Raw genomic sequence first — 17,073 nt, 5'->3', positions numbered from 1 at the left:
ACACCAAGCAAATAAATATGAATGTGTCATGAGTCCGTTATAGAGCCGTTACCTAAAGATGCTGTAGCAATCAATCCAACTTCTTTTTCAACTAGTACACGTGAGTCTTCCAAAAAAGATTGTTACTTCCAAAGTCAAGATCCACATACTCACACATCTTGTTGGGAAGTGCACTAGAGGGATTTTCAAGATTTAAAGTAGCAAACAACTACTAGAATAAAACATATGAATAATCATATGAGATTCCATATATCCAAATCAATAAACATTGACATATCTTCAATTGTTTATCACATTTGTTTGATCTATTATGCCATGCTTACACTAACTAAGTTACTCATTAATTGCTTATAAATCATGATCATTGCTTTTAAAGTAAAACTATCATGAGAAGAGAATATTAACCATGCCACAAAGCCATGACTCAACAAGAACATAGAAACCATGGGACTAGGGAGAAAGAAGAGAGCGACCTAGCATGGGTCCAATCTGCCCCCTCTAGATGATGGCTCTTGCTTCCCATCTAGAGTTTTTATCATTGTCTATTCCAAAAAGCAAAGAGCCAATAATAGTACATCTAGAAGTATCCCTAGTCCACAATTGGAGGCATTTCTCAACATAGCTCCTTGATCTCAAAATATCACAAGGCTTAATATGCCCTCATCCACAATTCATGAAATAAATTAGCCCACGTCTTAGTATTCATTATTTTTACAATACTAGCCCATGGACTTTGTCAACGATTCGATCCAAATCATCTTCAGCACCTCCATTCCTCATAATACAACTCATCATCTATACTCAAGCCACCGGTTTTGTTAGTTATAACAAACAATTGATGAATCGTTACTCCACCTAATCCCAACACAATGATGCTTGATATACAAACATCAAAATACATACATTACATCCAATAGCAATAACACCAGTCACACTAGTGACATTAGTATAACATGGGATTGCCCATAATACTAACCATCTACCTTGGTAAGCACAGGTCCTGCTAGGCATCCCCAAGTAATCATGCAAAGCATCCACTAGGACCCTTGCCATGTCTACTGTGCTTCTATGGAATACTTTGCCATGGTCCTGCCATGTCTACTATGCTCCTATGGAATACTTTGCCATAATCAACATGACTACATAAAATAATATCCTTAGCAATTGACGTAATATGGTTTCCATAACGAAAACACTTGAGTCCATATGCCTTTAGGTTTCCCCTACTCTCAATTGAAGGAGGTCCTTCTACCTTGTAAGAAACTTGAGTTACGATAACAACTTATACTAGTTGTCTAAAATTTACAATCGTTTACATAAATTCCGTGCTAGATATCCACATTGAATTTCGTCAAACAAGTGTGAAGCAATGACAACATCAAAAGATGAGAAGAGTGAATATGATATTCCTTTGCCAAACTTAATAAATATTATACTTCCTCAACCTCAAGAACAATGAGAAAGAGATAATTACCTTTTTACTTCCTTTGTTTCCAAAGGTTCCAATCACTTACCTTGCAATGGCATAGAAGATGGTGTTGTACACATGGATGACAAATCACGGGTGTCCACAATAAATTTTCGCACATCCTTAGAACTTGTTAAGACATTTCGTTGTGATATTATAATTCAAAACCATCACAATATTTATCATCCATAGCATTTCCCTAAGAAATGCATTTTGAAGCTATCTTAGGTGTATTAGATGCTTGAGATTTCTCTTCATCTTGAGGCTCCTAGTAGCAATTCATGTGATTAGAAGGTTGATTATGTGAATTGTTGTAGCTGAGAGTAGATGGACAATTTGCTACACTCATGCCATATAAAGACATTGCCTCCAAACGTGGAAAGTGCAACGAACACCATGCTTCACCTAATCGTTTACATAAGTTCAGTTACGTGACCAAGAGGGGACAAGAAGACATGGAGACATATAAATGTACATGTAAACTACTTTATCCCTTGTTTGATGTTTCCATGCATTACATTGGATCACAAGAGTACTGGACAAAGGCTTGGTTGCACCAACATGTGGGCCTTTTTATCCTATTAAATAAAGTATTTGGAAATGGACAAAGGGTTGGTTGCACCAACATCATGGTATGTGATCAGGGAGCGAGGGTTTGTGTTTGGCCTTATGGAGGCCTAATGATCTTTTATGAAATACCAATCAAAGTTAGTCTCCCAAACTCAAGATGATGGTCTATGCAAGATAGAAGAAGGAAACTAACTTGCTCATTGTTCACTATATTAGACTTAGATGACCAAAGGAGTGCGAACCCATGAGATTAACAACAACTAGGCTATAGCCCATGCTTTAAGTTAGACTCCTAGGGGAACTCTTGGATTGTGCAAGGGTCAAGTGCTTGCAAAAAACACGACAGCTCCTTATTTCTCACTGGCTTTGAGTTTGACTCCTAGGGGAATTCTCGGTTTGTGCAGGCACCCTTCTATTCTATCAAGGGGAGTAACGTGGTGGTGGGGGCAAGTGCTTGCAAAAAACATGAGAGCCCCCCCTTTTCTCACAAAATAGTGGATATCTTGCTACAATGGTGTTATGATGAGGGTCAAGAGGCTCCCAAAAAGGGAGAGAGGAGAGAGACCTGATTTCAAATATTTAGAGCATCATTGTGGTGATAATTACATGGAAATATGACACTCATGAAAGGATGAGGGTGCGCACATGATGGTCAATTGGTTAGGGTTTATAAATGTCATTGTGCACCTCAACAAACAATGTTATGGGGAATGCCATCTTACCTGTGTAGATGTCACAAAAATGGTAATGATGGCATCATCATGTGGTGACTAGGTGTAGAGGCCACTTGTTTGAGCCTTCTTATGGTTGATATGATTGGGTGCTTGATTGATTTCCTATTGGTTGGGCAAGAATAGGCCTTTGCTGAGTGTTCCCGTATTGGCAATGAAGGACAAGAGGAACTGGTTAACCATTCCTCAAGTGGTACTTATAGGGATGCATGTGAAGAGGTCTCCATCGTCCCATTATTTATGGATTCTTAAAGAGGAAATCAAATGTCAATGTGAATGGTTGCATTCAAGCAACAGTTACACCTCTGCAGTAGACCTAGTTGATTGAGAAATAATCATAACCAATGTTGCCTGCCGATCAAGGAATTAGGTCAGAAGTGGCTCTAGGAGTTTTAGATTCTTGGTGAGGTCTTCATGGTAGATGCATGAGGTGCCATTTTTACCTATACACTTTTTTTTTTCTCGATGGAGTCTATTTGTATTTCACATCCCTACACACAGGCACAAACCAAATAGTGGTGGAGCAGGCCGTGCTCCATCCATTAGGTTGTCTACTTTAGAGTATAATTGGATAACATATCTTTTGGACCACGGGTGTCGGGGTAAGCGCTATATGCTTCCCCATTGCCCGAAAAGGCAATCGGGTTTGAAAGGTAAGTTGATCTCTGGTGAAGGTGCAAATTAAAAATGATAAAAGAGTAAGGAGACCATGCTTGGTTGGATTAGTGTTGAGCCGACACACAAGTTGGGTACACGTGCACATTCCGTTTCAAGGGTTGCGTGTTGGAACGTATCGCAATCGGGGGCACCTGCACCTGCACATGCTTGAAGTATGTTGGACCGGGGCGGATTTCTGGGCACATGCATAGGGGAGGTTGAGGGGCGTAGAGTGGCAAGGCTGTTCACCAGGTGTCGGGTCCTTGGCCTGCCCATAGGGGTCTATGGAGTTCGTTCGAGAGGCAAGGAAGTGGGTTGCAAAGAGCTCTCCAAGCAGAGGGTGGGCCAAATGCATGCCAAGGAAAATGCGAGGTGTGAGGGGCGGGGGGGGAGAGAAAGGAGGGAAGGTTTACACGAGGTCCTAGGGGGACGGGCATGTTTACACATGGCAGGTGGCAAAGTGCGCATCATCGTCTTTCCATGTCTCTTTCTGCAGCTGCTCTTCTTTCCATCTCAAGCTCGAGCTCAATCAAGCTCACGCTCGCCATAGCCATCGCCATCGCCATCGCCACTCCTCCCCCTTTTCCCTTCTATAGCCCCTCCCTTGCCTCCCTCCCATCCTCTCATTTTTCATTTCCTCCCTCCCTCTCCCTCCCACACCATTTTTCACTCCAGATTCGCCCCCTTGCTGCCCCTCCTCCCTTGCTCGTCTGTTCCACCACTCTCGGCTCCCTGCTCCCTCTTTCAATCTGCGCATGGCGGCATTCCCGATTTGATTGAGCTCCTCGCCCTCCCAGTGAACCATACCGGCCGTGGGTGGCGTCCTTGTGAGGGACTGGCAGGGAAAGATTCCGGTTGCCACGCTTGCTCCGCAGTGGCGGACGTATCTTCCTTTGTGGGTGCCGTTTGCCTTAAGGACTAGCCAAGGTGGATGCTCTAGCAGAGGATGGCATGGTGGTGCCCTCCTTTCCCCCTCCGTATTCTTCCGAGGAGGATGGCCACCCTCCGTCTCCAGATAGCCATACCACTGCAAGCCCATCTGCCTTCACGATAAGCGTAAAGCCGCCCGGCGAAGTTCCTCAATGGAAACATGGGGATATATCGGAATCGCAGAATGGTACGGTCTCGGCCATGGAAGGTAACGTCGATGAGCGACAGCAGCGTAGTGATAGCTTCCGAGCAGAAACTTTTTTAAAAGATATGTGCAATAATGGTATAAACGAGGAGTCAAAAATGTCGGAGAATGGAGTTGAAAACCCCGGGGTAGATAAAGGAAGCGAGCTGAAGAGGAGAGTTCAATGGAACGACAGCCATGGAAAGGAGCTTGTCCACGTGCTTGAGTTTGAAGCAAGGTGATTCACCCAAGCTCTAACTTTTTGGGATCGCTTAAAGATGTCTTTTTATTTTTAAAGCAGCTAGATTGCGCATCAAATGCCGTCCGAGGTTCGAGGGATAAAGTCTTTATTTGCCTCGGCAAACCAAGGGTCATGAATCTTATTTCGTTGAAGCTCTGAACAAATGAAGGTCTGGTTCTGAGATTCGGAAAAACTCACATTCTATAGCGAATGATTCGATAGATTACTCGAAGGCATATGTATAAACAGAGCTCAGGGTGATGGGAGCAGGCTTCATGCTTGGTGAGACCCTTGCTCGAAAAAAATTTGCAACTGCAAACTAAGCGGTTTATACATGACAGGGATAGGCCTACACTAGATCAGACGCGTTTAAAATTATAATCTGCCTTTCTGATAGAAAACAATAGATAGGCGAGTGGCTACCTGCTAGTGCTATGTAAATGCCTCTCCATCCCCCAAGCGGACTTACACCAGGTGGAGCCTTCATTCTTGAAGCTTGTGGGTGTGCATCTCTTTGTTATTTTGCCCATGGGCATGTTAGAAATTACCCAACAGCGGGTATGCACAGTGGAAGACTGATAGTAATGCCCAGGAGCTCACAAAGTGTGGTGCGGGATGTGGAATCACAAACTTCTTGACTTGTGTGCATAAAATAGATGTGCAGACTCATCAATAGACAATGAACCAGCCAGATAGAGAAACCACCAAAATAATATATTTCCGTCCAAAACTATGGACACAATACAAAAGAGAGAGATCCAGAGTCCCACCAATGGTGTGGTCCTTTGATCTTACCACAAGGTACTTCTCCTATCTGCTGGCTATCTCTAGACTCGAGCCCGCGTGCTCCATCTCGAGCGTCTGTAGACTTTCCGTCTAGTGCGTTCTTCTCCACCTTACTGCCTGTGAATCAGCCTAGGTGGGCAGCCCTTGCCAAGCTTTGTCTGCAGCACACAAGTCCCTTGGTCCTCCTGAATGTAGGCTCCAAGATAGCTGTTCCACTGCTCCTACCTGCTTGTGAATGGCTGCTCGAGAAGATATGATGATCACAACACCTTGCTGCCCTAGAAGACAGCCAAGGTCCAGCCTCTGGGGAACTCAGTCTGCAGCACACCTTCCACTCTCCTTCACCCCCGGTGTGAGGCTCAAGGGAGTGGCTTCTGGCTGCTCCTGTCTGCTCCTGAACTTGCTGGATAGTTGGATATAAAATGAGGCCCAGGGCCTCTCCTTTTATAGGCCCCAAGGGGGCTGACAAAAAACCGACCAGCCTGCAGCAAACTGGCCGACCAGTCTGTGGCTGGTCCAGCCCTTTAAAGGGCTCACAACCCGGGGCCTTTTGAGCCCACACTTTTAGGGCCTTGGCCCTCTTATCAAGGCAAGGGCCCAGCCCTATATAAGGCATGCCACTGCCCACTAGCAACCCCATTTGCTGCTCCACCTGGCCTCCATGTGGCCGACCCAATCTGCTGGTCTGCCCTGCCCTTCTGCGCCATCTCCTCTGCCAGACAGCCCGCCACGCAGGCGCCTTCAGCCTGCCTATGCCGCCATGTGTGTGTCTCTTTTGCAGGCCCATGGATTCCTGCTTTGACAGCTGCCCACATGGCAGACTGTGTGCTGCCTATGTGGCAGCCCTATTATCCCCCAGTCTACCTCCCCCATGCTCTCCTCATATGGGGACTTACAAATGGGGAGGTGACCTTTCTAACACCCCCTCTCACCGACACGTCTCAGCTTAATGCCAACACGTCGATGACGATGCTCCAGTAACTCCCTGGTGGTAGTCCTTTGGAACTTTTCGATGTCAAAATCTTTTCTTGGCTTTTCATCCAGTGGCTCGTGCTCCACCAGGTCTGGTTCTGCTTCTGCACACCATCCTGGTACACAGGTCCATCTTTGGTAGCACTTCCTGGCACCACCTCCTTCAGTCACGTTCCCGCCTTCGAACTCGAGCAATCGAGCTGTCACGATCTTCTAGTTGTCCCCCTCATAACGAGTGAACAACCTTATATCTTCAGATCACGCCCTTCAAAGAAATTTCAGAAAAGACGAAGCTTCGGAAGTATCGAGCGGGATTGCTTCCCAACATACGAACTCAAGTACGCATTGATCCAAATAGACTCCACGGGTCTTTAGAAATGTAGTATAGTTGCTTATGCTAGGGCACTGATGACGGCATAAGTTTTGGCATGCTTGTTAAGTATGTCTTCCTTTTGTTTTTCAAAAAGTTTTTGCTATCTCTTTTTTCTTCTCTTTCGTTCTCTCTTTTTTTTCTGTAGAGATATTTGGACTTTAGAACAATAAAAAATATATTCTAGTCTTACAAAGGTGTAATTGATCCAAAGAAGACCAAGCTCCGAGATTTGATGCATTCAGCTTCCATGGTTGAACTACTGAGGGAAGTCCTTCTTTAGACTATGACAAACAAAGGGGAGGGTGTGGATACTAGCAAGAGTGTTGTGGCACCAACCCAAGCTTCTAAGAGATTTCAACCTCAGAAGCCGAGGGGTGCATTGAAGCCCTTCAAATGGAAGTCAAAGTTTACTCCACAATAGATTGAGGCCTTCCGAAAGGAGGGTAAGGGTATATGGCTGCCCAATGCCCCGAAAGGCCTGTGGGTCCAAGGGAGTAGAAAATGCCAAGAGAATTGCCAAAGCTTGTGGCGGGAGGAGTCCCAAATATGTTGGGTAGAACCACATAACCAGAAAACCGAGAGCTTTGCCTCGCATGGGGTAAAGTAAGAGATCAGAATCGTGGCGCCAACCCAAGGTTCAAAGAGATTTTAACCTCAGAAGCCGAGGGGTCCATTGAAGCCCTTCAAAGCGAAGTCAAAGTTTACTTCAGAACAGATTGAGGCCTTCTGAAAGGAGGGTAAGTGTTTCAACTTTCCATTGTGGAAAAGAAAGGCATATGGCTGCCTTGTGCCCCGAAAGACCTTCGGGTCCAAGGGAGTAGAAAATGCCAAGAGGATTGCCAAAGCCTGTGGCGGGAGGAGTCCCAAATATGTTGGGTAGATCCATAGAACCAGAAAACCAAGAGTTTTGCCTCGCATGGGGTAAAGTAAGAGATCATAATGCTTTGATTCTTTTTAATCCAGGAGCTACCAATAATTTCTTCTTAGAAGATCTAGCTTTGAGGCTAGGAATTAAGACGGAAGAATTGGGATTATCTTTGGATGCAGAACATGTCTTTAAAGGAGATCCAGTCAAAGTCACACCTTTGATTGGAAAGCTCAGAATTCACGTATAGGACTATTGGACCACAAAGAGTTTTATGTTTCACCTCTCAAGTATTATGATGCTATTTTGGGTATGTTGTGGTTTCATAGAAAGGAGTTAGTTCTTGATTTAAAAGCAAGAACTCTTAGTTTTGTGCATCGGAATAAGCAACACAAGATTTTGGTTAAGGGACCATTCCAGTTGTATCAAATATTTCCATTGCTAAATCAATAAAATTTGCAATTTCTGCGTATATGGTCTTAGTTAAAGAGAAAGAGGGTGAACCTCAAGTGGAAATGAGTCCTTTAGAAAAAGAAAAAATTCAGTTTCTAGAATCTTACAAAGATTGTTTTTCAAATTCTCTACTAGGAGAGCTTCCTCCAGAACAACCTAAAGATCATGTTATAGGTCTCCTTCCAGGAAGTGAGCCTCCAAATCAGCGCCTTATCGTGTGAGCGCAGCCCAGTGAGCGCAGCCCAGACTGAAGAAATTATGATATAGGTACAGGATTTGCTCTCCAAAGGACTCATCAAGCCTAGTTCCTCACCCTTTTGTTCAAAAGAAGGATGGCTCTTATCGTATGTGTGTGGATTATAGAGCTCTTGATAAAATGACATTGAAGAACAGGTTCCCAATCCCTTGCATAGATGATATTTTGGATAGACTGAAAGGGGCCATGATTTTCAGCCGTATTGATTTAAAAAGCAGATAGCATCAAATAAGGATCCACCCACCCACAAGATGTCCATAAGATGGCTTTTCGGACCACTTGTGGACTTTATGAGTTTTTGGTGATGCCTTTTGGGCTTACCAATGCACCAGCAACTTACAATTGTATGATGAACATAATTTCCAGATCTTACAGGCACTTTATAGGTACTTTGATGATATTTTGGTCTTTTCTAAGATAGAAGAAGAGCACAAAGAGCACTTGGCTACTGTGTTTCAAGCACTCAGGAATAAGCTTTTTATTAATGCCAAAAAGAGTGAATTCTTTCTTGATGAGATTCATTATCTGGGATACATTATTTCCAAGGAAGGGATTCAGATGGATCCAGTCAAGATAAAAGCTATACATGAATGGCCAGAACTCACCTCGGTACGTGAAGTATGCAGCTTTCTTGGGCTTTGTACTTATTACAGACGCTTCATCACACACTTTGCTGATATAGCAAGCCCCTTACATGACTTGACCAAGAAAAATGTAGTTTTCAGGTGGCGAGAAAGACAAAGACCAGTAGTTTTCAGGTGGGGAGAAAGACAAAGACCAGCTTTTAATGCTCTCAAAGAAAAGCTAACGACCAAGCCTATTCTTGTTGTTTCAGATTTACAGAAACCGTTTGACATGGACTGCGATGCATGTGGAGAATGTGTGGGAGCTGCTCTCCATCAAGGTCGTTGAGTTATAGCTTATGAAAGCAGGAGGCTGCGTAGTGCCGAGATGTATTTGGATGTTTATGAGAAAGAGATGCTAGTAGTTATCCATGCTTTAACTATTTGGAAGCATTATCTTCTTGGAGCTGACTTTAGAGTCAAGACCGACTGCCAGAGCCTTAAGTATTTCTTGACTCAGACCAAGATCTCAAAAAAGCAGATGAAGTGGGCAAATTTTCTGTCCATGTTTCATTTTCAGATTGTCTATACTCCAGGAGCTCGGAACAGAGTTGCGGATGCTTTATCTAGAAGGACTAAAGTAAATAATGTCACCATAGCATATCACCGGGATTTGGAGGCTATGAAAAAGCTTTATTTACAGGATCCAGATTTTGGAGAGACCATGGGAAATATTCAATAGGGAGTATCATCTAGCCAGTATACATTGAAAGACAGATTTCTCATAAAAGATGATCATCTTTGTATGACTCAAGACATGTGAGTCAAAGATTTGAAAGAATGTCATGCTTCTCCTTATGCATGGCATTGAGGTATTTGGTCTACTACATAGGCCATTGAGAGATATTTCTTTCGGCTGAAAAACATTCACAAGTTTGTAAGTGAATGTCCAATGTGCTAAAAGGTAAAGTATGACATGCACAAGATCCCATGACTTTTCATGCCGCTGCCCATACCATAGGGACCATGGGAAAGTATTGCGATGGATTTCATCTTTGATCTTCCTAGATCCAGATACGGGAATGATATGGACCATCATTGACCAGTTCAGCAAGCAGGCCCATTTCATTTCAGTAAGAAAAACTATTAAGGCAGACCACGTGGCCAGATTGCTTTTGGCACATATCTTCAAGCACCATGGGATGCCTAAGTCAATTGTTAGTGATCAAGACTCCATGATGACTAGTTTATTCTGGAGAGCATTATTTGATAATACGGGGACGAAGTTGGACTTTTAATCTTATTTTCATTCTCAGTCAGACGAACAAGGTGAGAATGCCAATTCCATGGTATTGGATCTTCTGAAGTATTATGCATCTGAGAAGAAGGTCAAATGGAAAAAGCATCGCCTCTTGTGGAATTTGCATACAATAACACTATTCATAGCTCCATAGGAAAAGCCCCATTCGAAGTTATTTATGAAAAGGTGACTCTGCCACCTATCCTCAAAACAAAGATATTTGCAGCCAACGAGTATGTCCGAGACTTAGATATAGCTTTTTGGCAAGGTTGGACAACAATTGAAAGATCTCAACAAAAGCAAAAGAAGGCAACAGACAAGCACCAGAGAGAGATGAATCTCCAAGAAGGAGACTAGGTGTTACTAAAGTTTGAAAAAGCATGCCTTAAAAAGTTGAAAGGAAAAGAGAAAGTATACCCAAAGTTGTCTCCCAAGTATTATGGACCATTCAGAGTTAGTGAGCCCATAAATGAAGTCGCTTTTCGACTAGAGCTGCTCGAGACTTGGAAGATTCACAATGCTTTTCATGTGAGTCTTCTAAAGAAGTATCAATGACCAGAACCACATTACCAGTTCAAGAAGAGCCACATGAGGTAAAAAGAAATGGAGAAGATCCTCCAACTAGAACAAATTGTATATCATACAGAGAAGAAAGGATCCAAAGGCAAGGTTATCCATAGATACCTTGTCAAAATTAAGAATTATCTGGCACTTGATGCAAGGTGGGTAGATGAAGAATTCTTCTCAGAGTATCCTCAAGCTCTACAGTTGTATCAAGAAGCTTTTCAGTTGAGGACAACTATTTAGAAGCCGAGGGGATGCCACCATTTGGGACTTCTCCTAAGACTGCAGTCAAAGAATGGTGAAGTTGGTTAACCAATTTAGATGCTCGTTTGGGAGCGACTAAAATGAAATCGTTTAGACTTCACAAGCAGTTGTAGCTTGAATGAAGATATTTTGGACTACTTTTTGATTAGCCTTCTGCTTTAGTGCTAGCCTTCGTCATGGCTGAGTCTGCCCCTCACCTCTGGAGTGCCGACAGAAACTCAGTACGAAGACTTTGTATAAATGGATGCTCAAGTATGTGTGAGAATTATTGTTATAATTTAGCAGTGACCACTGTAATGTAATAAGTAGGTTAGGGGCACTTTTTTCTCATTTTAGAGGTTTTTTCCTCTAACCACAGTTAGTTTACTAACTACGGTTAGTGAAGGATAAGGTTTTGTCACTTAGACAAAACCTATCCCACTCTTCAGTTGTATCACACTCTTCTATTGCAACTATTGCTTTCAACTCTCACTCTCCTACTCACATTTGGTATCAGAGCAGCAAGATCCTGCTCTTTGCTTCCTTGCTTGCAAGCTCCGTGCTCCAAGCTCAATAGTTCGCTGCTCCTTTGTATCTGCTCCTTGCTCAACACTTGACGTACAGTCCGTATGACCTGCACGTACCATCGCTGCCCGCCCGTACAGCCCGTCGTCCGTACAATTTGTACGGACTCAGCTCTTGCACCGCCGTACAGTCCGTACATCTGCGCCACACAGTCCATCGTCCGTACAGTCATACATCTGCGCAGTGCAGTCGTACATCTGCGCCGTACAACTGTCGTCCGTACAGTTGGTCGTCTGTACAGCAGCAGCAGCAGCCCTTGTGTTCTTATGAGCTGATCTCTGTGTCTTTGGGCCTCAAGAAGGAAATTAGTCACCCGCCATTGATCTAGATGTGCCAAGAACTCTTCGAGTGGGCCGAAGTCCATACTGAAAAGACAATGGTTCCATCCACCGATCTCATAGTATACAGGGCATCTGAAAGCTTAGTGGTCTCCGGCATATCACATACAGTGTAAATCTGTCTCTCGCATGGGATGCCATGTGCTCATCTTGTCTCAACCCGTAGCCTGTGTGAAGATACCCGAAACTGACCCATCCAGATCCTTGAATGCATGTGGGAGATGGATCTGGGTGCAGCTTGGTGGTGAGAGAGAGAGAGAGAGAGTTTATTAAAGACTAAAGACCTATGGATCTATGAGACTGATGGAAAACTTGATACAATGAGAAAAAGGGTGAAGCTTCTAAGCGAGCATCCTAACCCATGCTAGAGAAAACTGTGTAGACATAGTCATTGCTATCATCACAGATTGTCTTGCCGATTTGGGCTTTCTGCCAGCTGGAATTAGACCCCATGTGTGTGTTAGTGCTTGGTGTTGTATAGATCAGTGAGTCTTTCTGATTTGAGAAAATTTGGAGGGTTATGAGCTGTGGCATGTGAAGGCGAAATACAGACCTTATCCCTGGATATGCCATTCGAAGTTTTGTGTTTGTGTGAGCACGTAGGAATTTCTGGGTTTGTTTGAGGTGCATCATAATTAAGGGAGTTCCAATAATGATGGCAAAAATATTGTGGCAACACAGCTGTGGTTTACATGTATGTCTTTGTATGCTTTGTCATTGTGAGGGATGGCATATTTATGTGAAATGGGCTGTCAAAGCTAAATTAGGGAGAAACTATTTTCTGAATATCTGATGACTTTACATTTTGTGGGATGATTTTTTGTTGTTTGCCATCAATAGTGATTCAGGTGATTCTGATGACGATGACGAAGACACTGAATCACAAAGTTGCACTTGCACCATTCAATAGTCTCATCCCGAATTTAACTTCATATTGAAAAGTTCTTTCTTTAAATCGTAAATGGCCATAGATTGGAGAAAAGCAGTCTCGAATTGTGAACGCTGTGCTGCTGCTTGGGTTATAGATGAAACAGATGAAGCATCTGAAGGAAACAATGTACAAAGCAGTTACACTTTTGGCGCGTCTTGCAGAGAAAACCTGCCTATTGAGAAGGAGAGACTGCTTGTAGCTTTGCAGCATGATTTTGTAGGCCTTAATTACATGATCTCTTCTACCAAAGGCGCTGTGCTTGAGGGGCATGCTATCACGAGTTAACGGATTGTCAAGCTTTGGATTGTACTATTTTTGAATGATCCGGCTGGTGAAAACGTAGCTGATTATGAATGCGGGTTGCTTAACAGGTGTCAAACATTGCATCTGTCAAGGCATCCGTTATTCCATTTCGATACAATCATCAAGCTGAAATTCAACTTTGTGCAAATAACAGAAGCTCTGATAGGGTGCAATTTATCTTAGAATTTAAACGCTAAAACCTCTCCTCGTCCTTTGTCACTGCTCTAAGACCGGAGAGCCTTATTTGCAAGTCTGCACAGCTTGACTGGAGGGGTAAGCTGCCCCCAAGGTTCTTTGTGTTCCGGGTCCCAAATGAAGTGCACTTTGGGCAATATGTTGATTAAAGCTTTCTGGAAATTTTCATACATGGATATTGTTGAGTATTTCATAGCAAAAGTGTTACTTACCCCAACCTTTTGTGACTGCTCCGAAGATGGCCTCACAAAGTATGCAAAGATTGATCAGTCATAACTGCATTGTGAGACAGTTATATTGGATCTGAGGGCTGCATATTAAAAGAGAGTTTCAGGCTTCGGTTTCGATGACTGCATTTGTGAATTGTGTTTGTGGCAAGAACCTAGAATTTGATTTGTACAAAAGAGGGTTGACGATTCAGGCTTCTAAAAATGTTTCCTTAAGCATTGAGAGATGTGATAGGATATTCTTGAATGCAGTTTGACTTCTTGAGTGAACAGAGGAAGAGTATAGAGAAATAAACTTGCTGAGGGAGACACAAAACAGCACTAAGTAGGAGGAAGCTTTGAGATAGTTTGGATGTGGATGCAGAAGGTCCCTAGAGTGTTTGTATTTCACAAGTTATTCTTCTGTATTAATGAATCCTTAATTTTTTCTGTTGATGATATATTGCAATCTTTTAAAACCCAAAAGGCAGCTTAAGTTTAGGTTATACTAATTGAGCTTTCTAGCTAGTGTCTTGGCTTGCCATAGCAGATACCAAGTGCCGATTCCCACGATTTGAGCAACGACTAGAATCAACCACAGTAAGCAACATCATGTTTTGTCGCTAGGGCCTAAGGTATCTAAGGTATGCCCTTGCAATTCCAATGGGAGTCACAAGCACCGTTTAACTGTCAGTATTGTGAATAATGTGGATGAGTTTCCTCATGCTCCCAGGCTTGAGCTGGTAAATAGTGTTTCCCATGTAAACCCTTGGTCTCTTTCTTGTGAATGCTGAACATCTGGTTTGTTCTTTGTTTAGGGTGCCTGTATCTCTAGAATGGCACTTGTCCCTAGTGTGGAGAGTTCTTTATGACACTGTCTGTGCTAATGTTTCTTTGGTGTATCCCCTTAGCCTCTCATAGCGTCTGAGCTCATTTTTGTGTTGTAGAGATACAAATAACATGGCCACATTTTTCTAACGAAGAAAGCTGTCATAGATAATGTTTGGTCTTGTGATCCCTCTAGCTTATCTGGCTCAATCACTAAGATAAATGATTTTGTTGCTCGGTCTTCATCATGAATTACATCAGTCGACAACATCTAAGTTAGAAAGACCTTTGTAGAATGGATGCTCGTATATTGGTATAGATGCTTGTATATGTGTGACATGATATATTTGTACTTTGGTTTATCTTGTTGCCGGACATTCATGATGTTAGTGGGGATGTCTAGTAGCTCGTCTCGCCATGTGTGGGATTTATTGTTGTTGACTTTGTGGGTGAGTGTTATGAGGTGAAAATTGCATTTGTTGTTTTGCTTTTAGATGGAATATAGTAGCCAAATGGGTAGGCTAAATTTGTAAATGATCCAAATTGCTATTTTATCAAATCGCAGAAAGATCTTGTGCTAATCATTGTCTTACATTTGATTTTTGCCAACATTGGCATTTGAGAGAGAGAGAGTCACCTTAGTCTATATTGTTTATGTGAATCATAAAGGCAATTATCTTGAGTTTTATGCATCAATTTGATTTCAAAATCAAAGATAGGGTCAATGGAGTTTGTGATGGGGGGCTACTTGATATGAATGAAGTTCAAGTCACCAAGTTGCAAGTGGTCACTTTTGATTGGCCTATTCATCAAATGGATGTCAAAATATTCTTTTCTCAATGGACACTTGGATTACATTTATGAGATACTAAGGACATTACATGAAACCATAAATAAATGGGAGAGATTGAGTCTCTTTAAAAAAGAGAAGCATGAAGCATACATAACGAGGAATAATTGTTCATAGGAGATGACATCTTATAAGTATATGTATAAATATTCTAAGGACTTTACTTGAACCATAAATCAATAGGAGAGATTGAGTCTAAATTAAAAAGCGTAGCACATGAGTGTGTAATATGACATTTTCTAACCAATGCAATGGTTCATTCTTAATATAAGTGCAAGGACATTCTTACAATAAACATGTATAAAATTGAATCTTACCATGACATGGTGTAGGCCTCCCATATCCAGATGTGGTTCACCACTTTTGTTGCTCTTATGAACTAATCTATTTTGTTGCTCTTTTGAACTAGACTTATCTATTGTGCTTTCCCATTATTGGTGACGCATAATCATCCCCAAGGACCTCCACTTCAAACTTCGTCAAAGTTATTGACCAATGGGCCCCTTCGGGTTCCTTACCACCTCTAGCTACCATTGGGTTTCTTGAGTTCACCACATTTGACCCTCAACAAGACTTGGCAATCCTTATGGAACCAACGGTGATAACAAAGAAAACCACATGGGCTACTTCTTAGAACTCATACTTAACTAACATGTAGTGTGACAAGGAATTGAATGCATGCATTTGGCCCTACAGAAGATATATGGGTGCTTTATGGAGCCAACACTTACCTCACACATGTAGAATCCAATCTAGTTTTTGCAAATCTCCCAAAAAAACATCCCTGCTATATTTATGTCAACTATGAGAAGGTGACTCATGTTTCTACCAAGATTTTAAGTTTGGTAGTTCATGATAACGCGAGAACTTAGTGACCAAATGAAATCTCTAAGAAGCTTCCTTGATGTCTAGACATTGTCTTTAAAGGTAATTCTTACATCCAAGGGGATGCATACTGTTTAGAATAGAGATGAGTACCATTTGGAGATTGGGAGGAAAGGTGTGGGGGTGACGTAAGGTTAGCAAACTTAGAGGTGACAAGAAGGGGGTGATTGATGAGAACCTATTTTGAACACAATAGCTTAAATTTTGTTTTAAATTGCATATTCAAAATGTATCTTTAAGGGATACCCATAATGATGGGTTTAGGTGAAAAAACAACTTTTTCCTCCAAAAGAAACTCTAGCTTGACCTCTAGTCAGACCCCTAGGAGTTATGGATCTCTAGCCACACATAGAGGTTTTGAAAAACAGTGACAAAGCGATGACCACGGAAGATGAGACTTGGGGCTCACTAGTCTGACGTCCCTCAGCCATTTCTTCGGACATTGAGGCAAGGAGAGGAATGCAATGGGTAGGGAGGCAAGGAATAGCGGATGAGATGAGAAATTATAAATATTTCTAGGTTACATGGATGATGGTATTTTAGCACTTCAAGATTAAAGGAAGAAAAGACATCATTCTCTTTCCTCTTAGTTTTGTGAAGATTAAGTCAACTACATTGGCATGTATTTTTATAAAATGTCAAATAAGTGTGATTTGACACAATAAGGATAGGTGACCTAAGATATCCACATCCATTACTCTTCCAAAACTCCAACCTAGCCTAGAGATTTTGCAATGTAGATTTGAGGACTTCTTGTTGCAACCGGAGGTTGGGAGGGCAAATGTGGAGATGAAAT

The 17,073-nt window shown here is 42.3% G+C and overlaps 1 protein-coding gene across 2 annotated transcripts; it reads left to right on the top strand.

Moving 5' to 3' along the window:
• Positions 1-3,914: 3,914 nt before the first annotated feature.
• Positions 3,915-13,900, top strand: LOC147881729 (uncharacterized). Of its 2 annotated transcripts, none has more exons than XM_087401757.1 (2): positions 3,915-4,778; positions 13,382-13,900. In XM_087401757.1, exons 1-2 carry the CDS (start codon positions 4,378-4,380, stop codon positions 13,494-13,496), a joined length of 516 nt encoding a protein of 171 aa, XP_087257883.1. In that variant the 5' UTR covers positions 3,915-4,377; the 3' UTR covers positions 13,497-13,900. The 2 variants fall into 2 exon arrangements, with proteins under 2 accessions (XP_087257883.1, XP_087257884.1); XM_087401758.1 differs by having other exon boundaries at positions 12,920-13,897.
• Positions 13,901-17,073: the final 3,173 nt, after the last annotated feature.

This window comes from Dipteris shenzhenensis, chromosome 30, assembly GCF_047967505.1.
Source record: "Dipteris shenzhenensis isolate YYH24624 ecotype China chromosome 30, Dip_SZ_1.0, whole genome shotgun sequence".
In the NCBI taxonomy this organism is placed as follows: Eukaryota; Viridiplantae; Streptophyta; class Polypodiopsida; order Gleicheniales; family Dipteridaceae; genus Dipteris; species Dipteris shenzhenensis.
The sequence above is the reverse complement of the archived record's forward strand: the minus strand, read 5'-3'. Positions and strand labels throughout refer to the sequence as shown.

What these genes read in the sequence shown, in the direction of transcription:
- LOC147881729 (XM_087401757.1), top strand. Translation starts at nt 4,378, where the DNA reads ATGGTGGTGCCCTCCTTTCCCCCTCCGTATTCTTCCGAGGAGGATGGC. An exon ending in GTGCTTGAGTTTGAAGCAAG is followed by an intron (nt 4,779 to 13,381) that starts GTGATTCACCCA and finishes GTTGCTTAACAG; the next exon opens with GTGTCAAACATTGCATCTGT.